The sequence below is a fragment of the Myodes glareolus genome, chromosome 25 (assembly GCF_982192425.1).
Source record: "Myodes glareolus chromosome 25, mMyoGla1.1, whole genome shotgun sequence".
NCBI classification, from domain to species: Eukaryota; Metazoa; Chordata; class Mammalia; order Rodentia; family Cricetidae; genus Myodes; species Myodes glareolus.
The window spans coordinates 21,828,351-21,855,011 of NC_142050.1; the positions used below are offsets into that span (position 1 = coordinate 21,828,351).

The 26,661-nt window shown below is 37.4% G+C and overlaps 1 protein-coding gene across 1 annotated transcript in view; it reads right to left on the minus strand.

Moving 5' to 3' along the window:
- Nucleotides 1-466: 466 nt before the first annotated feature.
- The window catches only part of Slc13a1 (solute carrier family 13 member 1), an 82,100-nt gene continuing 55,905 nt past the window's right edge, over nucleotides 467-26,661 (minus strand). The window contains exons 8-15 of the mRNA XM_048450986.3: nucleotides 23,353-23,472; nucleotides 16,391-16,489; nucleotides 15,883-15,984; nucleotides 13,036-13,142; nucleotides 10,075-10,184; nucleotides 4,206-4,367; nucleotides 2,723-2,860; nucleotides 467-1,103 (exon numbers count right to left, since the gene is read on the minus strand). Of these exons, the coding sequence (XP_048306943.2) occupies nucleotides 966-1,103; nucleotides 2,723-2,860; nucleotides 4,206-4,367; nucleotides 10,075-10,184; nucleotides 13,036-13,142; nucleotides 15,883-15,984; nucleotides 16,391-16,489; nucleotides 23,353-23,472 (976 nt within the window). The 3' untranslated portion in view covers nucleotides 467-965. The remainder of the gene's footprint in view (nucleotides 1,104-2,722; nucleotides 2,861-4,205; nucleotides 4,368-10,074; nucleotides 10,185-13,035; nucleotides 13,143-15,882; nucleotides 15,985-16,390; nucleotides 16,490-23,352; nucleotides 23,473-26,661) is intronic.

Sequence of the window (26,661 nt, forward strand, 5' to 3'; positions counted from 1 at the left end):
TATCAGAGTACTAGAGAGAAATTACTCTATTTCTGGTTATGTTCTTCAAAATTTGTAGTCTTTGGGTCAAGCCAGGATTGGTGGAACTGGGGGCTATTTTTTAGGCTTTTCCTCTGTGAGACTAAGCAGGAGAGAATCTAAATCCTGTGATTCTGTGGTGACAGATGCAGATGCAGACGTCACACATCACATAGATGTGTTAATAGCTTTAATGCACAGCTTTTCTAACTGTACTGTAAAATACTGCAAATCACAACTCATTTATTCATAACTCCTCAAAATGCAGTGCTCAGCACAGAATTCACAGACGCATAAAATGATAACCTGTTTATATGGACACATAGAATTAATCATTATAAATTTTCTACTGTCAAATGAATTCATGGACTTTGGAATTTATAACTATTTTAATTTCAATTTGTTTTGTCTATACCTTAGTAATAATGCAGCTGGACTTTTCAATAAATAAATAAATACACATTTTACTTTTATTACACCAATGACCGTGGCTTGATTCTTTAGCAAATTCCCTTGAAAAACATTATAGACATGATTTATTCAAGTATCACATTTACTTTTATACTTTATTTTCTACTTTTAATTTCATAAGAAGATTTTCAAGTAATAAATTAATGTTTGAAATGTTACACTTAACTCAAAGTTCAAGATGTGGCAAATGGCCTAACTTCTTTGAAGGTCACTAGCATCACTTTTACGGAGAAAGAGTGTGTAGATGGTCATCCAACGCAATTTCAACCATAGGTTTCTGGATGTAGGTGTGTTGCTGCTCTTTGGTGGTACTTCAAAAGACATATAGACTCTATGATAGCAAGTGTGAGGCACGTACTAGGACTGCAGTGACTATATCATTAATTGATATGTGTCAATAATATACAGTTACATCTTACAATGAATTCTTAGCAAGTCCCAAAGTCACAATAAAGTCGGTAGCAATTTTGTGCTTGTCATGGCATGGTCTTATTAACAAAGTCAGGAGCCCAGGCAGGGTACTCATGGAGGTTAAACATAGATTCGATCCAGGTGAACATGCCCAGCATCACCACAGCAACACCCAAAATATTTACTCCAAGTCCAGCTTTAACCTAGAACAGGAAAAATGCACACATGTTAGTCTCCCGGTGAAAAAAATTCCACAGCGACTTCAGCATTGTATCACACAATCATAAACCTGATTTACATGCACTCTTAATGACCCATACAAGTCGTGAATGTCATCAACTGGAGATATTCTCCCTTTCATATCAAATGAGAATCTGTCCCTAACTATCATTTTGACAGCACCGGAGAGGCTTCTCTTTGGAATGTATGTCAGTCAATCTGCCTTTGTATGTTAAATTATAATGGTGATTGATGATGATCTTATTTATGAAAGAATAGTTTTCAGGAAGGCCATGTGATAACTGTATTCTTCAGGATCACTTAGCATTACAGGTTTCCCAGGAGAGTATTTTTTAATTGAAATTTTGTAATGCCGCTTCTATTCCTCTTTCTTAGTGTTGCTGTTTTTTGAAACTCTTACATAGGAATTCTAGTGTGTCCCTTGAACGATCTCAAAATAGTTTTTTACATATTAGAGATTGTCAACTGCTGCTCTTAAATTGTTTTTTGTTACCACCATTTGATTTCTCCCTAGACCATATCGTTGCTCATTTGTTTATAGAATATCTTTGACTGGTTATATGATACAATAGTGGAGGAGGGTAATTGTGACAGAAACTCTATGGCCTGTAAAGCCTAAAGTAGCTATGGTTGGTCCCTCACGGGGACTGTTTGCCGACTCCTGAATTCTCTGCATTAAAACATGGCTTCCAAAGCAAAAGGGAAATATTTAGCACGATTACTTTGGATATATTTTTCTCCGCCCATAAAATCTACTCATTCATTCCATAATTTTTTTATGTTCACACACGTACATGTTTGTGATATTTTATGTTAAACATATTCTATTTTGCAACAAGATGTTATATGCCTTGAGTATAGAAATATTTCCAGAGGTTTTATTTCACTCTAATGCTGTTCAGGGACAGCATTAGGGTGGGAGAAAAGAACAGGAACTCACCTTGTAACTCCACAGATGGAACAAACACACAAAATTGATTTTGACTACATTCTCCTTTGGGTTGAGTTGGAAACTGGTGATGGAGATTGGGTTAAGACTGGAGCATTCTCAAACTGGTTCTCAGCTACCACTATTTTTGGATTTGGAAACAAAATGTGTGTTCTACCACTTAAATTTTCCTTTGTTTCTCACAGAGATCCTCCAGAAAGAGATTGACAAGATCTCCAAGAAAGGTACTTTTCCTCAGGTGTTGAGCAATGTCTTCATCAGACCAAACGTTGCATAAACATTTGTGATAGAGAACAGTAGTGTTCCTGTTTCTTTTCTTTTTTTTTTTTTTTGCCTTAGGTTGGATCCTAATCTTGGCGTAAGTTTACAGAGTCATGTTAAGAAATTCTGTGCTCTTCTCCCTTTCCCCAGACCAATGCTCTTGCATTCCACATCTCTATTTGTGACCATAACCTCTAATGCCACGTCCTCTTCTCGAAAATAATTCTATGATCATTTGTGCCCACAGTTTTAGAAACAGACTTCAGACTCTGATCTTATCAGGGTTGATTAGTGTGCAAGGGTAACACGTACCTGGCCCATCAGTAAAGGGGTCTATTGGGTGACATTATGTTCTTTTAGCTGCTAACTTACCATGTCAATGACTTTCAAGTGACCATATGAAAAAACAATAGCATTGGGTGGATTTGCAACTGGCAGAAGGAATGCAAATGATGTACAGAGTGTGGAAGGCAGTAAAATATGAAGGGGGTTCACATGAATGGCTTCAGCCTGTGGGAAAAGCCAAAGGAGAGCTGAATTAAAATACTGAGGGTGAACACCAAACATGAAAATGAACAAAGTTGCTGTGAATTACTTTCCCAGACTCAACTTGAAACCTAAAAGTAGAAAATAATGCATAATTTAAAACTTTTCAGAGTATTTTAAAGTGCCTCTTATTTTTATTGTTATTGCTATGTATTTAGACCTTGATATTATAATTTATTTAGAAAGTAAAGTATCACTTATCTCAGAAACTTCATAAAACAAAATATATGTATTGTGTAATAGTGTTACATACATACACATAATATACTATATAATAATATCTTTGTATATTCTTAAACATTTTAGAAAAGTATAAGATGGCTAGTATAGTTCAAAATAATAGATGATGTCACTGAGGTCAGAGACACCAAAGAAATTGTCAAGCATGCAAGTGACAACCAGGAGAGTCTTGAAAAGGTGCCTGTGGCTCTGGAGATTTTCAGTGTACTATTTACTCAATCACTTCTGTGAGAAACTTAAAACTCCTTAGTGATCATTACTTAGGGAGAATGGTTATTATCTGGAACTCATCGCATAATTTTCTGATGGTTTATTTCATTAAATAAAACCAGAAAGCAGAAAGCTGAAATTGCATATTGCTTGTGATTTCTGGCCAATAAGCAATTGATAAACAACCTATATTTTCTTTTTTAGTAGCAACTCAAGTTATATGAGCAAATAACTCTGTGGAGTGGCTAGGAAACATTTTCAGAAAGATGATCCTTGTTGTTTCTTTAAATCAGTTCTTAATTTAAAGTGCTTACTTTTCACCTAAATCACCCACCTGAATCAGAAAAACATTTCACACAAAGTTATCTCATGTGCCTGCTATGGAACGTGGAAAAGGGGTCTTCCTCCCCTTTTTAGCCCATTGTCTTGAGAACTGTCTAAGAAATTTAGGCCTGAAGGTTAAGACTATCTTCTCATTTGTCTGTACATCATTTATAGGAAGAACTTCTCAGAAACTTGGGGAAACTGTTCTGAAAGGTTATATTTCAAAGTGGCTGGAACTATTGAATCATATTGTGGCTGCATTGGATCCAGAATAGTTTCATATATTTGCAAATTAAAACAGAAAAAAACAAAACCCTGTGCAGAGAAAATGTAAATTATTTACTAAAGATTATCCTCCTTGGATGGGAAACATAGTTCCCTTGAGTAAACGTCACCTGGTGCAGATAAAGACTATATAGGTCGCTTACAGAAGGTTCATTTGGGCCAAAAGAAACTACAGCACAGGATGAAAACTCACAGTCAATACAACAAAAAAACCTACTCTAGAGGAAAACAATATAGGTGTAATACTCACCAAAGGAGATAATATTGGGAAAAGAATGGTGATGGTAGCTGGATTGCTGGCTACCTCTGTCAAACTCGTGACAATCAAAGAAGATATCAGAATTATTAGCCAAATTGGTAATGAACCTAAAGGAGATAATTTACTTCCTATCCAGGAAGATAGTCCTGATGCCTAAAAAACAAATTTGCAGTATTTATTATTCACATAATTAAATTTTATTAATTATTTTTTCCATTAATTTTACATCCCGACCACAGTTTCCCTCCCTCCACTCCTTCTGTCTCCTTCTTCTGCCTCCCTTCTACTCCTACCCATCTACTCCTCCTCTGTTTCTGTTCAGCAAGGGGCAAGTCACTCTTAGGTATCCACAAAGCATGGCATAACAAGATGAGGTAGGACTAAGCTCTTCACTTTTCATTGATGCTGGGAGAGGCAACCCAGTATGAGGAATAAGTTCCCAAAATCCAGGCAAAGTGTTATAGACAGACACTGATCCCAGTCCTATGAGTCTCACAACTATCCCACTTCACATAATTCATTTTAATAAAGCACAATTTAATCACACCATTCACACACACACACACACACACACACACACACAGTATTTACTGAGTTTGTTTCTGAAATATCATTTCCCATATTCTTGTGTTTTGATAAATATAGATAAGTTTGATATGAACAAGTTTTCAGAATTATTTCAATACCATAGTCATGCTTTAAGAAGTTTAAATTCTCTCTATATGCTTTCCTCTATTAAACATTAATTTTATGTAATCGAAATATCTAAATGTCTTGATCAGTCATGGAGGACCATAGAGCTTTAAGAAAAGGGAAGCCTTCAGGCTCCTTCCCCTTCTCCTGAGCTGTATGCCCCAGAGAGAAGAATTGTCAACTGTTCTTAGTTATTTACACTGATATTTAGAATTAGTATAGGTATCTTTCAAAATAACATTCTAATTAAACTTTTTCTTAAAATTTCAACTGGAAACATTATTTATTGATTTCCTAATATGTTGCCTGAGGATTGTGTCGTCTTATACCATTCATCATACACATGTTTTCTGCCCCTTAATTCCTCAGAACATTGCTATACTTTGATTAAATCGATATTTAAAGTTTAATGTTATCATTATATAAATATTGTTCATTGATGAGCCATTTAACCACCTAAGATTATATTTACTTTGTTTTCCAAAGAAAACATTATTCCAATTGCCTAGCTTTCTAAGAACCTATCACTAATTCATCATGCTCTTCCATCTATCTGGAGACCTAACCGACAAGCAAACAAACACGTGAATAAGTGGGTTTGATTTGTTCATGTTCCCTCAAGATATCGGTCCTGGAATAGACCTTTTTCCTGCTCCATCTGGACTAGACTCATTTTCACCTACTTAAGTTTCCATCTTCTCTCACCACTCTGCTTTGTGGGAACCTCTCCTTCATTCCACTCATTTGGAGGAACAACACATCCTTTCAAATGTGCTGAGCCACAGTAGTACAGAAAGTACATTTGCAGAGTATTTATAGGTCTGAAAATTATTTTATTTCTTTCAACACTATTTTTTTCTAGTTCTGATTTTGGGAATTCTAGTTTTGAAATAACCAAAATTGCTCAGCAATGTTAAGCTATCAATTTATTTTCTGTGTCTTTCTGTGGGGTTCTTTAAATTGATTGAATATTGATCTTTGTTTCATTTCATGCAGTCCAAAATATTGCCTGCATTCGGATTAATAGACTTATTATTCTGATTTCTCCTATAAATAGAAGGAAAAGTCTACCTTTTGTGATATTATACTTATGAAAGTCTAGGCTATGCATCAGGAAAACACTTTGATTATAAGCAACTAATTCAATTCCAAAGTAAATACTAGCATCACAGACATGGGTGCTAGATATCAGTTTTATTGTTTGTTGTTTTGATTCATATACAGAATTAACTATTTTATTTGTATTTTATCATGTGTATGTGCAAGTGCATGTTTGTGTTGCATTTGTTTATAAGTATGCGAGCACATGTCTGAGCGTGCGTGTGTGTATGTGTATGTGTAAACCTGTGATTAACGTCAAGGATCTTGATTGCTCTTCATGGTATATGTGGAGGTGGGTTCTCTAAACTGAATCCAGAGTCCACTGATAAGGCCAATATATCTATTTAGCTTGGGCTGGAATTACAGAGGGCCACCACACCCGCCTACCATTTACATGAGTTCCTGGGGATTTGAACTCTGTTTCCCAAGCTTGTAGAGGAAGCATTTTATCCAATGAGTCATTATGATAACGGATATTAGCTTTATGGATTTATACATATAAGGGTATGAATACTGAGAGTAACAGAAGTATAAAAACTAAAGCACAAGAACATAGATTCCTAGAAGGTGAGTGAAGATGTGTTTTACCTCGTTCTGATTGAGATGTGAGAGGAACGCCGCAAGTGTTTGTGATTTGTTCGGGAGTCCATTATGATTCTAGCTCTACCTCAAGATTATGAGATCTACAAAGTAGACTCTACATGAATCCCTCCAGCATGAACATTTTCATAGTTCTCTTAGCCAAGAAACTCAGAGGCTTTACTTCTGAAACATTCCTGGTGCTATTAATAGAGACCTCCTTCCTTTCTACTCGTTTTCTCTTTCTAAACAGACTCTTGAGGAGTTTGTAGACCAATGCTCTAGTTTTCTTATCTTTTCACAATTTTACTATATTTTTTTTATTATAGTTGCATCATTTTCTCCTCTCTTCTCTCTGCAATTTTTCTAGTGCCCCCTTCCCTCTCAAATTCATGCCCCCTTTTTTTATTGTTATACACACACAAATACAGAATCACATACATGAATGTATATATATGTACACACATAGATATATACACACATTCAAGCTACTGAGAGTGTTAATGTTGCTTATGTGTATATGTTGAGGGCTGACCATTTGGTTCCAGACAATCAACTCTTTTTAGTGTTTACGGTCTTTTAGCCTTTTGTTATATTTCTGACATATGTTAGATTTTATCTTTAAAGAATGTTGCTGACTTTTAAATATAAAGTTGATATCATAATTCTAAATTTGAGATAATTACTTTATGATTATTTTTTAAACAGTATTTCTTTTACTTTCCGTATCTTTCTGACTTCCCTTTGAGGCACCAATGATAAAATTTAAAGAATTTACTGCTTTGTTCATTCTCTTCACTTTTTCCTTGTTCTATTTCTTTTTGTTTCCTTATTTCATTTTATTTTTCTTTCTTTGGTTATTGTAAATGAGGCTTCTCCTAACTAACTGTTGGCTCTTGACTATCTATTCATTTTTATTTGAAGAGACTATTAATTGGTGATTTAAAGCTCTTGATGACAAGCAAAGATTATTGATGGATACCATGCTTCAACTTTGCTACAAAATAAAACAATTTCCTAAAGACTGTGTGGCCCCTCATGAATGGGGATAGTAGTTGCAGAAATTGCATAACCTTGGAAGCTTTAAAAACCATCTTAATATCCAGACCTGGCTTCTTCCATGCTTACAATATTATTTGTTACTTCCAATTCTTTCTCCCTTTCAGGATCTTAATATAAAATCATCTAATTTCTTGAGGACCCTTCCATGTTCTGACCTACATAGTTCAACTATTTTCACAAAGCCATTTACTCATACAACATCTTCCCACCATCTTGCGTGCTTTTGAACATATTTGGTGTGTTATCGACTGTGTTATACAGTTTTTATCTTTAAAGACTGTTAGTACTTTTTGTCATTATTTATTATGTTCTTGGGAACTTAGGAATAGTTGAGAAAATGGTATTTAATCTCTCACATTTATCTTAGAAAAAGCATTTGAGTAATGTGTAAAAAACCAACAACAAAGAGAAATTATTCACGGGGAAGAGTTGGGCAGTGTCTATCACTTTGTGAGACACTCATCATCTTAAAGCAAATCAGGGGTGTTTAAGAGAGAGGTCACAGCATGAGGTAAATAGCACATAATTGCTACCTCATGGTTCTTTTTTATTTTTTGGTTATTTTTTCAAGTAGAAATATTTCGTGGCTTGAGACACTTGTCAGACAAATTATAACTTTGAACAAAAGTTTTTCAAGTTGTTCCCTAATATTTTGTAAAACCAATTTTTTTAGGGTCACAATTTTGTACGGACTTTTTTTGTGAGAAGCTTTTGACTTCAGTTTGGTTACTCAGGAGTAGTTTTTCTGGAAATTCTTGCAGAATACAGATTCCAGGTACTAGGATCTTTATAATGAATTAATCCTCCCTCCGTGATTTCCCTAATTCTTCCACTGAGAGAGCCATGTGCATGAGACTAAATCCACACCTTTTCATTTCCTCAGATTTTGCTGTTCTAGGGTCTGGTCGATGCTTTCAAAGCCACTTTGGGTGTCTAGAGTCCAGTTTAGACATATTCTGAGCAGAGAAGAGGAACATTCTTATGAATGCCAGACTTTCTGATCCTGCTTTCCTCACAGTTCAAATCAGCAGACATAGAGATGGCAGTTATTATTCTGAGAATGCAGATCTCATTACTGCTGAAATAGTAGAAAAGAAAATTGTTATTGTCTTATACTTCTACCATTTGTATCTGGGCAAATCTAAGCCTAAAGCAATTTGGCAAAAGGCTCTCTGAGTTGAGACGGTTTCTAAGACTTACAGTAATTACTAACTCTTATTGCTGGAAAGGTCCAAATCAAAACATGATACAGAGACACTAGTAAGAAAGTTAGATGTAAACACTATCCTCCTAACAAATTATCAACAAGAAACGATAGCAATTTGTACTGTGAATTGAAATAAATAAATATATGACTTCTAAGAAGTCAAGAAACTTGTCATGGTTCTTCCCTTGCCATCCTCCTGCTTGTGAGTGAGTATGGAAATAAATTCAAATCAGTCCTGAGTAATCAATAGAAGGCTATGAACTCCCTGAGTGACTGGTATGTAGACAGATACATTCTTTGCTTTTTCAAAAAAAATTGAGAATTTCATACATTGACACTGTATCTATACCACTCTCAAGCTTCCCTCCTAATTTTCTCCCATGTCTTCCCTGGTAAATGCATGATCTCTTCTTCCATTATATATTATATATACACTATATAATACATATTATTCATGTATATTATTGTTCTGAATATATAATATATATATATATACAACCTACTGTGTACATTTGATGTTGTTTATATATACATATGCCCCAAAATTTTAGAGAAGATAATTTTCTTCTAGGAGACTTACAATGACCAGGGCAATTAGAAGGGATAAGAGCTTGCTTTGTGTCAGCTGGTGGACAGATCAATGAAATGGCCATCTGTGTAACTCATGATGTTTTCATTTGCTCCTGACAGTGGACATTATATATCAGAAATTGCCACATTAAATATTCTGGATTTTTTTCACAAGATAAATTTACTTATGGCATTATTTTTCATCTCCTTATTTGACAATGATAGAATGATGGGTCATTGACTTGAAACCCCAAAATTACACAAACTCTATATGAAATGATATAAAAATATAAGCAAGCAAACAAATAAACATGTCCAATTAGAAACCATGTTCGTTTTTTGAATCTAAGTTTTTCTCCTACTAAGCTACTCTTCAAATATAATATCATGGATTAAGTATTTTAATCTTTTTTTGCATTATTTTCCTTGAGATTCTGAGACATTGTGACATTATTGTTTATGCTTACAGCCTGTAAAAGTTCTTGAACTATGAACTCACCTCATCTGTGTGGGATACTGCATGACTATTGAATTCTGCATTATTAAAATGAGAGAATAAAGGTGATTATGCCCAAAGCTTGAATGTGTTTGTGTTCTTCTTTTCAACCGCCTACTTTATTGTTAAATATCGTACACACTGAGCATTACCTGACAGCCATCTGCCAGGGCAAAGCCGCCACCAACAAGAATGGCTATGTCCCACGGCATGAATGACTGGAATTCTTTCCAAGTAATCAGGGGAGAGAAATCAAAAGCAACTGCAAAACAAAAACCCTACAGTTAAATATTGTCGAACACAAGAATATACAATAATTTTAGCAGTCTCCTGAATAGTCATGTTACAAGAAACTTATAGTATCATGATATTGTTTTCCAGGCAGAGATTTGGCCTCGACTTTGAGTTTGCACTGACCTTAAGTGGAATATTATATTATACTGACTAAAAATGTTATAACTTTGGAGGTGGAGAGATGGCTCAGAAGTTATGTCCATTGGCTGCTCTTCCAGGGGACATGGGTCCAATTCCTAGCACCTACATGGTGGCTCACAACTGTCTGTAACTCCAACTCCAATCTGACACTCTTTTCCAGTCTCTACATGGATCCAAACAGTGCAAATATACATGTGCAAGGGAATTCTCAGACACAGAAAAAATACTTTAAGAAACTTTGAGAAAGTATTTTGACAAATCCTTCTGATAATATTTGAATTACATTTAGATAAATCATTATGATGTTGTCATTAGTAATGCCATTCTTTCATGGGCTCATCTTTCTACTCTTACTATAGGACAGTGCATTGAACTTTGTCAAATGGGCATGACCTACAATCAGGTGAGAAGAGAGACTCAATGAAGAACTATCCTGATTGGCTTGGCCTTTGGGTATGTCTGCGAGGGACTGTCTTAACTGTCCATTGATGTGGGAGATCCCAGTCAACTGTGGGTTATATTATTTCATGAGATGACCCCTGGATTTTATAAGACTAGAGGAGGCTTCAAAATCATGAAAGTATTTGGGTTTTTTTGCTCTTATTTGTGGATGTGATATAACTGAAGTTCCTGCCTTGATATCTACCCAATGATGGACTGTCCCAAGATTGTAAGGCAAAAAAGACTTCTTAATATTGTTCTGTCATTAGGCTACTCACAACAGCAGTCAACGTGAAACCATGCCTCCAAACTATTATAACCCATTTGCCCTACGTATGCACGTAAAAATATAGCGCCTGAAAACTGATGTTAACATAAAGCACAGGCAGGAGCGAATCATGTGTAAGAAGTGCATGTAGAAGAATGCATGCTCCTGCAGATGGGTGCGACCATGGGTTGTAAATACCGTGACTGTTCTTACTCAGCACCTTTTCCAGTTGTGCACTCAGGCTATTCCTATAAGGGGCTTGTTTTCTTTTCTTCAAGGACTTTCTGTGAGACTATAAATAATCTTTCTCATGAAACTTGTCCTTCTCTAGGCTCTCAAAATTATTACTGAGGTCTGATCAATCATTCCTTGTTAGTCAATATTCTGATTTTGGCAGGGGAGGTGATATGCCTTAAGAAGAGCTGGAACCTGGGTATAAAAGGAAATAGACTTTCATTTCCGCAAACTCCTGTTGGTGGAGATAAATGTTGACTGAATAGGGGGTTCAGGGTGTAAGTGGGATAAGCTAAGATAGAGGTTATACTGACAATAGCCATTTTAAATATTCTATGTGCTAACTGAAGCTTATGGACTTTTAATTTCTTCAAAAGATGTTCTATAAATTTACTGTTAGAAATGATACTCATCTATTTCCCCTTTCCTGGTGGATATGTATGTTTTTTCTTAAGGTTAACCTTGTCACTTAGCTTCTCTAAGATCATGAACTATAGGCTCAATATCCTTTGTTTATATCTAGTATTCTCTTATGAGTGAGTACATACCATCTTCATCTTTCTGGGTCAGGGTTACCTCACTCAGGATGTTTTTTTTTTCTAGTTCTATCCATTTGCAAATTTCAAGATGTCATTGTTTTTTTACTGCTGAGTAGTACTCTAATGTATGAATGTGCCACGTTTTCTGTACCCATTCTTTGGTTGAAGGGCATCTAGTGTTCTGGCTATTACAAATAATGCTGCTATAAACACAGTTGAACAAATGCCCTTGTAGTATGATTGAGCATCTTTTGAGCATATGCTCAAGAGTGGAATTGCTGGATCCTGAGGTAGGTTGATTTCCAATTTTCTGAGAAACCACCATACTGATTTCTAAAGTGGATGCATTTCCACCAGCAATAGAGCATGGGGGTGAGAGGAGTAGGGAGGGCAGAAAAGGAAGATGAGGGAAGAAGGGAAGGGGGAAGATAACTTGAGGGAACAGGATAGTCGAGATGGAGGAAGGACAGAGATGAGAGCAAGGAAAGAGATATTTTGATTGAGGGAGTCATTATAGGGCTAGTAAGTAGCATGGCACTAGAGAAATTCCCAGGAATCCACAAGGATGACCCCAGTTAAGACCCTAAGCAATAGTGGAGAGAGTGCCTAAACTGGCCTTGCCTTGCAGTCAGATTGATGAATATCTTAAATGTCATCATAGAACCTTCATCCATCAACTGATGGAAGCAGGCAGAGACCAGCAGTGGAACACTGGGCTGAGCTCCCAAAGACCAGTTGAAGAGTGAGTGAGAATATGAGCAAAGAGGTTAAGACCGTGATGGGGACACCCACTTAAACAGTTTACCTGAGCTAATAGGAGCTCACCAACTCTGGCCAGATAGGGAAAGAACCAGCATAGAAACAGACTAGACCCTTTGAATGTGAGTGACAGTTGCATGGCTGGGGCAGACTGCAGGACCACTGGCAGTGGCACCAGGATTTATCCCTACTGTTTGTACTGGCATTTTTGGAACCTATTCTTTTTGGATGGATACCTTGCTCATCCTGGATATAATAATGAGGGCCTTGGACCTTCCCCAAACAATGTGCCTTACCCTCTCTGAAGTGTAGATAGGGGTGGGGTAGGTGAGTATGTGGAGAGAATGGGAGGAGGGGAAGGAGTGGGAGCTGTAATTGGTATGTAAAATGAGAACACATAGCCTTTTTCTTTGAAAAAAAAAGAAATGTTACTCAACCAATTTCTCCTGAAGATGTAGTTTTTGTCAATTTCTTAGCTGGAATTAGAAAGAAAAGTATTCCGGCAACTAACGCAACAGTTGAATCTGTAACATAACCAGAGTGCCTGAAAAATATGAACAAATGTGTTCATTAAAATGGTATGAAGGACTTTATGAGATAAGATATCAATGAATTATGTTAATAACACTTAAATCGAAATGATAATAAATATAGTTCATTTAATCTACACAGTCTGTTCTAAAACATAGTTTCCCAATGAAGTGATGTGACTTATAAGGACCAGTCATTTCAGAATGCATTCCTAATAATTCAATACATTCCCATATTGCCAATACTGAATAAACAGATGATACCTTATCAGACCAACAGAACAAAATTTTCGGGTAAACTTACAGATTTTTTAAGCAATTTCTTCTTTGAAATATTGTTTTTTTATTATAATGTCAGAGAATTGAGGTTTAAACAGTTGCTGGAGTTTGGCAAAGACCCATGTAATTGATTTATAATGTCACTCTATTGAATTTAGTGAGACATGCTGTTGCTAGTGTCCCGTCAAACTCCTCTATAAACTGTGAAAGCAAATTGATCTGGTTTTTAGGATGAAACACCTGCTTCTACAGTAGATACTAAACCTACATACAAAAGAAATCAACCCATTTGACGCTTTGCCCTCTAGAAACTTAAGAAGATTAATGACCAGAATGACTTACGAGATGCTCACAAATGATCCCTGTACAAATTAGGAATAATTTGGGAACAGATGGGGCTAAGAATTGCCAGACCATTCTAGCAAAAAGACAGGTTCCCGGAAGCCTCCACAGTTAAGAGGCACCTGGACATTATACAAATGAAACAGACACAGACAATTAGAATACAGCCTTAGTAGTCAGCAGTATCAACTACGTGCACCTTTGCAATTGAAGAAACACGAACATCATCAGGCTTGGTTTTCTAGCTTACATCTCAATCGACTTTTTTTTTTTTCACAAGAGTCTATACTTTTGCAGTTTATGTGAAAAATCTAAACAATCAAGGAAGTACATTATTGTTCTCAATTTGATATATTTTTTTAAAAAAATGCATCTTAAATGTAGGCTGACTTTCATTCCTTGTTGACAGAAAGACTAGGGTGGCATAATTTTCTACAAACCTGACCAATCCTTATAAATATATTGTCTCTTTATTATTCTATTTTAGTTACAATTTTTGGCTAAGCTTTGGCCAAACTGAGCCAGGTGTCATGTAACTGGATTTTGTTTTATATGAAAAGACATATTGAAATCAGTCCAGATTCAAGCAGATGGAAGGAAAACATTGGGTGGTAGCAATAAATCTTAATATATCATACCAGCTTTAGAAATTGTTGCTGCCTAAAACCTGCACACAGTACACGCATTTTACAGAATACATACTTTAGACAAATTAAGGTATAAATGTTGACAAACATTGTCATAAAACAATTCTAAATACAATTTTTCATTATTACTTTGAATTTTGATTCAGTAGGAACTGAGTTATCTCAACAATATCAAGAATTAAGTCTATACAGATTTTATTTGCCTCGTGCTTGTTTTATTTCGACTGCCAAGCTTTGTCTTCTTTCAAGTCCTATTTCCTTTCCTACTGCTGTCTCTCACAAGCTGAGGTGAGAGGAGAAGTTCCTGCTCACAGCACACACCGTTTTCCTGCCACAAACAAAAAGCATCACCTAAATTATGTTTTCCGCTATAAGGAAGAAAAATTAGATCTGATTGCACTGAATATGCTACTTTCTCCTAGGTTTTATTTACTGTTATTTGCTATTATTCCATCTAGTTCTCAGTATATTACAGAGAGAGAAAGAGCGAGAAACTTTATAATAGTTGATGCTGATTTTAAAGGGAGCTGGAGTTATTTATTTATTTTGCTCTGCATCCTATTAGAAAATAGGATGTAAAAATGTAAAAATACAGAGTACTAATCTTCTATTAAACAATAGCTTGTTTTAAATAAATAGGTGATGCTTTTAATTTGGCCTTCTTAAAAATGAGAAGTTCTTTGTCTAAAGAAATCAAGAACATCAAGCTGATCTTTTAAACTACCCTGTCTCATGAACTGCTTGAGGCAAGGTGGTCATAAGACATCTGCATTCATCCTTTGGGCCTTAAAAAAATATTGGTAATGCCTGTGGAAACAGAAAAGTCGGGCTGAGGGAAGGTGGTGTTTTTCTCTCACTTCCATCAAGCCAAATTACGTCTGACTCAAACAATTTCAATCTGTGCTCGCAAACTATGTGGGTTCTTGCTGGGGATGTGAGACTGGAAGCGCAAGATGAAACCCCTCTAGATGTAAGAACCAGAGTGTATTGGTAAAAAATAGACCGAGAGAGAACACACTGTGTAGCATTTGTTTCACACAATATCTATTTAGCACTTTTACTAGAAAAGAAAAAAAAATAGCAGTATTCTCTGCACTACTGTAATTTCCATCTTCCGGGTTGAGGAAGTGGGAGCGTGAAGTGATTTGTCCAGAATAAATAGAAGGTTCCCAAGGAAAGTCGGGTGGTACAGCTCTCGCAACTCTGCTACCAGCCTAGATCCTGGTCAAATGCAGCTCAAATGTCTAACTTGGTCCTGAGGTAGTAGCTGCATGTCTAATGCACCCTAACTTTTATACAGAGTATAATGGCTATCCTTTTTGCTTTCTTACCTGATACTTAACACCTCACCACAGGTGATTAGGCATAAAAATATTTTTTTTTTTTTTGCCCAAAGAAATGACCAAAGCACCTCATTGCAGTTTTCCAACAGTTAGTTAGCAGTGACACAGCACCGAACAGGAAGGGCTGACACGTGAATACTTACTCTGAAAACAGGGCCGACCAGCCAGTAACAAAACCAGGATCTCGACTGAACCATAGCAAGGCCATCACGACGAAGATTATCAAGGTCACGATTTCTTGATACCTGTAGAAAACACGCTGCTGTCAACATTTGTGAGAACTCTGAGTTGTGAGGCTGATGGCCGCTGTGGGAACATTATGTACTCTTATTTGGAGAGTGCCGGGGCTCTTAGAAAAGGCCCTTTCTCCTCAGCTTCTCTGAATTTTGTTTTTGTTTTTTTCTATCTAGCAAATTTTAATTGGGCAGTGGTATGGATTTCATTTTAGTGGACTTAGTAACTTAAAGTCACGGAGCTTCGTAGGTTTGTGGTCTTAGTCAAGACTTAGGACTTCCTTGCTGGCAAGTACATGATAAATATATATATCTTTACATTAACTACTTGTGCTGGTTCCAACACATGTGGTGTGTGTGTGTGTGTGTGTGTGTGTGTGTGTGTGTGTGTGTGTGTACACTCATGCGCACATCTTACTTAATTGGCCCAAGTTTTTCATATTCTTGCTTGATCACCTCGGCACATGCTTTTTCTCTGGGTGTTTTGGTTTTGCCACATTTGAACATCTCCTTGAAGCTGGAAAAGATAAGAAAGCTTTAGAGTTAAGGAAATTTTTTCACTACCACCCTTCCTTATGGAAGAACTTTAGTGAAGGCTTTATAAACATGACTCCCGGCCGACATTAGGAATCCACGCCCTGTGCCTGTGTCTCTGATTCTTTCCTTGACTCTTCCCTTCTCTGTACTGTTTGGCTTGCTCACCTCTAGATGTCTAATTTGCATTGCTCTCCATGACATCGGTTCCTCTACTCCCTTCTAAACATCTTTTGTACCATGCACATATTTCCACGTGCAGTTCACCTTCATCAGTCCCTATACAATGATAATTAGAAATATGTCCTATATGCTTGATAATTTCATTACATTAAAATGTATTATTTATTGGGCATCTTTGTTGCTGGGTACTGTGCCTATGGAAGTTAGTCTAGGATCTTTAAACTGTGATCAGTTTTTGTGGGACATTACTTTAGACATTTTTTTTCTTCTTTTTTCTTTCTTTCTTTTTTTTTTTTTTTTTAGGAATACCTCTGGAGGAAGAATCAGATGGGAAAATAGGTTCCTGGAGATTGTCCCTTGGAATGATGGTTAGTAGCTCAGTTAGAACCTTATGTGTGAGGAATAAACACAGAAACAGTCTTCTGTAAAGTTATAGTTTAGGACACAGTGAAAAGAAGACGGAATAGTGAAAAAGTAATTACTAACATAGACACAGTTTGTGCTTGGTCATATAACTCTTCTATAAAACATTGTTCCATGCTTTCTTTTTGAAGAAGTAGAATTTCCTTGATTCTTTTTGTTGTTGTTGTGTGTTTGTTTCTTTAATACTGGGTCTCTATATACAGTTTGGCTGTTCTGGAACTCATTATGTAGACCAGGCTGGCCTTCAACTCACAGAGATCTGTCTCTGCCTCTCAAGTGCCTGGATGAACAGCGTTTCTGTGATTCTTAAGCCATACGTCCTAAACATTCACAGTCACCCTCAGGCCAACACAACGACCTCTGACTGTAATTAGTTGATTCTTGTTTTGTTTATGAACAGAGAAGGGCTGGAGAAAATTTTATTTCAGTTAAGCTTCTAATGCCAATCTCAAATTTTTGTCCCTAGTCACAAGATAAATACTATTATTCCAAGACACAAATCTGAGGACCACCCTGTGAACTATCTATAGAAGAGAAAATAATAGTCAAAGATAAAACTTTTCCTTAGAAACTCTTTTCTGCCCTCTACACTGCATGCATCTATTCCTTTGACTGCAGACAATGAACAGTTAAGTCAAGCCAAATTTGCTTTGCTTCAAACGAAGGTTCATATGGGACAAAGAAGCTGATGCAGTATATGAGGATGTGTCCACCTCTCCTTTGACATAAATGCAGAGGCCTGATGGATGAGCTTCTTGCATGTTGGAGTTGTTTATAGTGAGTGAGGAGTTAACTGCGCTAACAGCCAGAACACTAATGAGAATGTATAGCAGCCTTCCTGGGGAGTGGCAGCTAATTTCTGTTTGTCAATCTAGAGCCTTTAGAGATAAACACCCTGCGAAACTGAAAGGATGCTGAAAAATGAACTGGAACATGAAACTGCCATGTCGAACTGGTAGTGGACAGCAAGAGGACTGTTTAAATACAACACTGATCATGATTTATGGACGTTGCCCAATGAGTGCACTTCACAGGGATTTTTTTTTTGGTTCCTTGTTGGGAGCATATTCTAGTACTTCTGCTCTTTTTCATCATAAATTCTTTTTTATTTTCAGTGGCATGTTGTATTAAAGTAATAATGGAGGTTGCACATGTGTTTTTCATTTCAAAGAATGAGCACAACACTGGGCTATAGTCCCTGGCTAATGCCCACATCTTCTGGCTGGGATTGTTCTCCTGCTTCCAATCTTGCTACCTGTGCAACTAAACCAGCCCCCAAAGCTCGAATTTCCAGGGAGGAGAGTTTAGCATGCAGCTGGCCTGTCACACTGAAGGCCACCTGCTGAAGTCAGTGACATTGCACACATTTGTTTCAGCAGGAGGACGGCCACATGCTGCTCTCACAATCTGGATAGAGCATTTTTAAAAACTATCAGCCCCATCTTCCAACTAGTCGCACAATTGGGCAGTTAGGAAGGAACAATACAATGAAAAGTAGAGAGAGGAAAATGTTGACCATTACCTTGCTAGACCTGGAAACTACAGTCATAGCTAAGACATCACATCCTACCCTACTCTGTCATTTTTCAAAAGAAGTCCTAGAAATTGAGTTCACCTTAGCTGTCTTAGAGAATAGCATCCTGCTTGATTCATAGGTCCTTGAGATTATTAAATTAAGCTACAATGATAAATTTTAAATATTTCATTATTCAGGAAAAATATTTTCATGATTTGTGATATACCTACTGCCTAATAGAATATTAAGAGTTGAAAGTGCAGGATGAATTTGAGATTGTGTGGATTAGCCCTTTGTGGTTTAATGGCAGCTGTCATCTTAGTCATACGACCACTGAGTGCTTGCCAAACTATCAGCTTCAGTCCTCACAAAGCAATCCTGACATTCCCTTGAATTCAGAATTTGACATTTTAATGGCATTTGTGGTTCTTTACTGATCAGTATATCTTACTTCTGTTGCTGTAATTTGGACCCTTAAATGTTGACATCATGATGCTGGAAGTTATGAAATGTATGCGGTAAATCCTGCTGTTTACAGTGAAAGGTGCTGAGACTGATCATGGGCAGGACTTGCAGAGATTGCTTATTTGTCCTCTGGGAAGCTGTTGTTACCTCTTGTGGTACTTTGAATAATAATGGCCCCTGCCTTTGGGTTTCTATTGCTGTGAAGAGACACTACAACCACAGCAACTCTTACAAGGGAGAGTATTACTTGAAGTGGCAGCTTACACTTTAAGAGGTTTAGTCCATTATCATCAAGGCAGAGAACACCCCTGCAGGAAGACATGGTGCTGGCTACATATTGATCAGAAGGAAACAGGAAATGGGACTCTGATATTGGGCGATATCTTGAGGACATTCAACCTCAAAGCCCAACCCCATAGTCACATACATCCTCCAAGAAGGTCATACCTATTCCAACAAAGCCATACCTCATAATACTGCTACTTCTTATGAGCTTATGGGGGCCAATTACATTCGAACTAACAGCCCCTATAGGCTCATACCTTTGAAGACTTAGTTGCCAGGGAATAGAACACTTTGAAAGGATTACAAAGATTAGGGGGTGTGATTTTTGTTGGAGGAAATATGTCACTAGGGGTGGGCTTTGAGATTTTAAAAGTCTATCCCAGACCTGATCTCTCTCTCCTTTCCCCCCACAAAGTCTATCCCAGACCCGATCTCTCTCTCCTTCCCACTTCCCTTCTCCCCACTTCCTCTCTACCCATCTCTTCCCCTACCTTTGGCCTACAGATCAGGATATAACTCTCAGCTACTTCTTTAGCACCATATATGCTACCATATGTCCCGCCATGTTGATAATGGACTAACCTCTGAAACTATGAACAAGTATCCAATCAAACATTTTCTTATAAGAGTTCCAGTGGTCATGGTATCCTTCACAGTAACAGAACAGTGAGAAAGATTCCTCACTTCTAATTACCAGTCAAACAGCTCCCTACAGAGAATCTACTCAGACTCTATTTTACTTTACAATTTGAAGGTGTTAATCAACTCTGGATCTATCATGAAGCAGAAAATCCTGCACATTAAAAGTCGAAAGTATCTTGACAATCTGAGGGCATTCCTCTTCAAACAAGCAGAGGCCATGGCTTCTCACAACTCTCCTGTGATAGTGGAATGGATATCACAATGTAATCAGCTCCATATGCCTTTCTGAGTAGTTACTATATCACTGGTTTAAGATTCAAAGAGAACCCAAATGGATAGATATTTTATAGACTCTACCTATGCTAACATTGTTCAAATTTTTCCAGCCTATCCTAAAAATGTGCTCATATATCTTAAGAATTTGAGTGTGAAAATGTGAAAATACAATGTGCACAGCATAGGGCTGGTGTGGGAAGTCCTTCTGTATAAGTGTTGCTTTTATTGGTTAATAAAAGCAACCTTGGACCTGTGGCAAGGCAGAATAGAGATAGGCAGATGCTAAACTGAATGCTGGAGGAAAGTAGGTGGAGTCAGGGAGAAGCCATGTAGCCAGAAGACAGATACCACTGGACAGAACCTTACTGGTTGACTACAATCACAAGGTGATGCACAGATTAATAGAAATTGGTTAATTTAAGATATAAGAGCTAGTCAATAAGAACCATGAGCTAATAGGCCAAACAGTGTTGTAAAAATACAGTTTCTATTTGATTATTTTGGGTCTGTGCTGTGGGATCCTGTATCCTGTCATTTGTATTTTAATAAATTGCTGATTGGCCAGTAGCCAGGCAGGAGAATAGGCAGGGCAACCAGTCAGGAAGTAGAGGCAGGGCAAAAAAAACAGGAGAATTCTGGGAAGAGTCAGTCTGCAGTTCTCACAAAGGAAGTCAGAGGCAGAGAAAGCAAGATGAGAATTCCTTGCTGATGAAAGGTGCCAAGCCACATGACTAACATAGGCAAGAATTATGGGCAAATGTAAGTTATAAGAGTTAATAAGAAATCTGAGCTACTAGAACAACAAGTTTATGATTAATGTAGACCTCTGTGTGTTTCTTTGGGATGGAATGGCTATAGGTCTGAGTGGGACAGAAATCTCTATCAACAAATGGTACCAATGTGGACATCTGCATCCACAGAAAACCTGAGTAAGCTTGGGAAGTAATTCTAGACAAAAAAAAGAAAAACAGAGTAAAACACGGTTTATTGACGTCAGCACTTTCTTAGGTATGGTCTCTTTGCTAGAGGCAAGCATGTCTCATTTAAGAGAGGCTTCCTGACTCAGCTTTAATTATTTTATCTTTATTTTTTATATTCATTGGTGTGAAGGTGTCCGATCCCCTGGAACTGGATTTTTCAGACAGTTGTGAGCTGCCATGTGGGTGCTGGGAATTGAACCCAGGTCCTCTGGAAGAGCAATCAGTGCTCTTAAGTGCTGAGCCATCTCTCCTTTAGCTGTGAAACGTTGTCGTTCTTTTAAGAGGCCCTGCCACCAAACACTTACATGGTGTTTATGAATTGCTGACAGCATACTTTTTGGTGGTGTCAGGGACTTTTAAACTCCATAGAGTTGTGGCAATAAACATGGCTCCTACCACTAACTCTGCCATGACGATAAACACCCAGAACTAAGGAATGGGGTGGATCCAGCTGTTAAACCCACGGCTTCAATCCTAGCTATATCACCTAGCAAATTAAAGACCTATGTGGTCAGAAAAAAGGAAATATACAGTAATGATAGAGTCAAAGTCGAAGAAAACTTCTAAATGGTTTATTGTGTGTTAAATATATATATATATTTCATATATATATATATATATATATATATATGAAAAGGGATAAAGTCCTTAAAACAAAAAAAAAGAAAAAAAGAAGTAGTTGGGTGTGGTGGCACATACCTTTAATTCCAAACACTTGGGAGACAGAGGCAGGTGTATCTCTGTGAGTTCAAGGTGTGCTGGCTCACAACTTTAATCCCAGCACTTGAGAGGTAGAGGCAGGCAGATCTCTGTGAGTTCAAGGATAGCCTGGTCTACAGAGTAAGTTCAAGGACAGCTAAAGATACACAAAGAAACCCTGTCTGGAAAAGCCAAAAAATAAAATAAAAATAAAAAAGTAGAGTTTAAAATAAAGCCACATAAAGATGAAAATACACAGAAAGTCTGGATACTGTATGTTATTGTGTTGTCTTTAAATTGTCTGATGGCTGAGGAAGGATCAAAAGCTGCTAAAAGATATTTGATTATAAGTACTTCTGGATTAATCCAACATATATATTTTGAAAATGCCTTGACTTCAAAATTTAAGTCAAAAGGTATGTTACTTTGGAGAAGAGGTTTTGCTTTTGTTTCCACAGGAAATGAGAGGCTGTGGATTCATTCTGGGCTAAGAAAAATCAGGTTTGATCAAGGAAGATGTCCTCAAGAATTCTAATAGGAAGAGAATAGGAAGAGACGGTCCAGATCATCCGATATTTTAGAGAACCTCTGTTGGAGTTTCCTTTAAGTTCTGCATTCAGAAGGTTTCAAGACTATGGCTGAGATGATCAGGCTTCACAGAATATTCCATTCCAGACTTGACCAAAATTCAAAATTTTCTTTAGGTCCCCATAAGATTAGCAACACTCCCCAATCATCAGGAAGTAGCCTGGAAAACTATGCCTATATTCCCAGAAAAATGGATTATGGATGTTTACCTTTGTTTAGAATGTTATTTAAAAGTTGTTATGGATAATGGTCAGGAGAAAAGGTAAACAAAGGAGATTCGATTCAGAGGTCTTGTTTTGAAGTAAAGGGGGGATACCGTGGGGCAATGGTCTGTACCCTGTCACTGTCACTTGTATTTTAATAAATGCTGACTGGCCAGTAGCTAGGCAGGAAATAGTGATGGGGCGACAGAACAGGAGAATTCTGGGAAGAGGAGAGAGTCAGTCTGCAGTTCTCACAGAGGAAGCCAGATGCAGAGGAAGCAAGATGAAAATGCCTCGCTGATGAAAGGTACCAAGCCACATGGCTAAAACAGACAAGAATTATAGGCTAATGTAATAATAATAATAATAATAATAATAATAATAATAATAATAATAATAGAAGCCTGAGCTACTAGACCAACTAGTTTATGATTAATGTGTTTCTTTGCGATGGAATGGCTGCGGGTCCAGGTGGGACAGAAACCTCTGTTACCAGGTCTTGGCAGCCGGCAACGAGCACTGGAAATAAAGCTAAAAGCATGGGTCACAGGTACCTTTATCACATCAAAGTAAAATGTCTACTTACTTGAATCCTAAGAAAAGCCACTGAAGCCAGATCCAGGACAAGAGTAGAAGGATAATGGCAACCGGGAAGGATAACAAAAACCAGGATCCAAAGTTGAGGCAACGACACTCAGGGTAGCGTCTACATGAAAGAGGAAAACGGGTAAGGGAAGAGAGACACGATGAGACTTCGTTGGTCGTCTGAGGAAAAGATCAACAGTATACATCATTCTTGTGTTCTAATTAGCATTCTTTATTGTCTCCGGCCCCCGGCCTGTAACTATATATTTATACTACACCTTTCCAAAGTAGGAGGGTCATTTTTAATGTTTATTCTTTGTAATCAATCTCTCATGAAATACTTGTGAAAAACACCCATCACTGTAACTCATATTCATCAAATACAGAATAAATAAGTGTGCACGAGGGGTTGTGTTTTATTGTTGTTCAAATCTTCAAACTAGGAATGAACAAAGACTAACCAGATTAGTTGGGAAGAACTCACTGTTGGGTATCATTCCCCAGTGGTAGTAGGCATCCTCATATCTGTGAAGAACTCAGGCTCTGCTCAGACTGTCTCCTCCAGTGTTTTTCAGGTTTTTTGTTTGTTTGTTTTGTTTTTACCAAAAGCACGGTACATCTTGGTGATATATGAGGCCATTCTAATTTTGGGCTCAGTCTAATGAGACAACTCTGGACCATATGAAAGCATTTTGTGTAAGACATCTGATTTTTCTTTATCTTCTAGTTATTTTACTTTCAAATTAACATAGGAACAAAACACCAGCAATTAAACATACTAAGATAACAAACATCTTTTTTTGGTGACCTTGCATTTATTACTTTAAAGTATGGCTTAAATACTAACTAAACCATCACATCACAATCATTTTATAACTACAGAGGAACATCTGGAATTTTGAAATATAATTGGTATTGATTAATTTGATCTTCACGAGATTAAAAAAAGAAAGCTGGAAATCTAAATATACACAAAACATTGAAAACCTGTTTTTAGTGCTTTTCCAAATGACAAAATACAGAAAGCTTTGTGAAAAAAATAAAGATTTTCAATTTTTGTTACCGTTTGTTGCATAGCAATTTCCCCTAAATTGAGGCATAGCTTCCTGGAGAGAAGAGTGGAGTTCATGAGACTTTGAGTGAAAACAAATCACACAAGTTCAGGAAGCTGAAAGTTAACCACAGAGCCACTCTGCAGGGTTATAATCAGGGAACAACTGCCAGGAGGAGGTTTGGGACCTAATGAGCTACATGCAAGGCCAGCAGAGATCTCTGGAGTTGTAGCATTTCAGAGTCATCAGTTATGCTAGTGTGAGCTTTTTAGTGGTACAGCAATCATTGAGCAATCCAAATTCCTATAAGGAATTCCAGGATGTGCCTCCAAGCTGAACTTAATAGGATAGGTTATTATTGACCGGTTCTGGGCACTATATTTCAGGTGAGTAGGCATTTGCTCAGATCTCTTCAGGAAAAGTTGTACAACATTTCATATTGCATTTTGTTACTTTAGAAAATTGTATACCCAGGCCTAGAGACACCTTGTAAGTTAACACTTGAGAATCTGCAATAGAAGATTTCAAGTTTTAGGCTAGTCTGGGTTACACAGTAAGGCCATAACTTTTTTAAACTCATAGAAATTTTGACAGAGACATCCCATTTAAAACTTTCTGTAAATTGTCTATTTGTAGGTCTCTGAATTTGTTCCCACCTGCTGCAGAAGTAAGTTTCTCAGATGATGGCTGAGCAAGGCACTGATCAATGAATATAGCAGAATGTGGTTAGGAGTCTGGTGCGGGAGAATTGTCTGTATTCTGTCAATCATGTTTTAAATAAACGTTGATTGGCCAGACAGGAGGCATAGGCGGGAAAACCAGACAGGTAGTGGAAATGAATCAAGGAGAGCAGGAGAATTCTGGGAAGGAGGAAGCTGATTACTCCCACTCCTGCCCAGATCACCGAAGCAGCAGGATGTGATCTGCCAGCTGAAAAAGGTACTGAGCCACATGGATAACATAGATCAGAAAAAAAATGGGTTAATCAAGATGTGAGCATTAGCTAATAAGTAGCCTGACCTAATGGGTTAATCAGCTTTATAACTTACAGAGATCTCTTGTGTGATTTTACTTTGAGACTAAACAGCTGGGGGAACTGGGCAGGACAAAAACCCCAACAAACAAGCCGGCCCCCACAATGTTACAGGAGTCATTTTATCTCTATGGCCCTTTAGTAGAACCATAGTATTTGGTTTTATTCTAAGTCCCTGGGTTATCTACTGTTGGGTTTGTCGATACCCAAGCAGTGCCAGTATCTATCTGTTCCATCTCATGACATGGGCCTTAAATAAAATCAAATCTTCATTGGCTGTGCCCACAAAATTTGTGCCACTATTGTACCAGCTCATCTTGGGTATAGGTTATCACTGTATACTGAAGGATTTGTAGCTGTGTTGGTGTTTCCCTTTTTCCTCTGATAGAATGCAGAGTACCTTCCAGTAGCATGAACGCTAGGGATAGGGGTGAAGACTCTTTGTAGGCACCAGTGCAACTTCTCTGTGTTCAATGAATTGTGTAGGTGTAGTCTTCAGCAATGGGGCATTACTATCTGTTTGTGGAGAGTAACCGAAAGCTTTTGGGGTACCCTGGGTTGTTTGTGGGTTCCCGTGGGAACCTTTGCCAGAAAGAGTATAAGAGTCAGACGGAATGGAGGATACCAAGGAAACAAGGCTTTTTAAACAGAACACCACTGACACACATATGAACTCAAAGAGATCGAGGCATCATATCCAGGGCCTACCTACTTGGGTCTGTACCAGACAGGACTTAAGAGTTGAGAGGGTAAATGGACACACACTCCTGTCCCTAACATAGAATCCAGCTCCAATTAATAAATACTTGCAAATGAAAATTTAGTTTTCTTCAAGAGATTCTCACTGAAGAAATAAACCACTCTTAAGGGTCTACCCCACCTGTAGATAACCAACATAAAACAAATTCAAAGGCATCATTGGAGGGTCTTTGTCCCATAGCGCTGCTGGAGAATTTGCTTTTCTTTTTGTTTTTGAAAACCTTATAGGCACTTTGCATGTATATGATGGCCTCCAGTTGTGTCTTTTTATGGCATTCCTGTGTATGCAAACCTGTGTGTCTCTGTCTACATGTGTTCCTCGTGCTCTTTCTTTGACTCTTTTTTCCTCTATTTGTTTGTTTGTCTTATTCTAATTTGTTTCTTTTTGTTTTATCTTATTTTGTCTTTATTCCTTAGATGTCCACGAGAAACAGAAAGGGTATGGATCTGGAGGAACTGAGAAGAC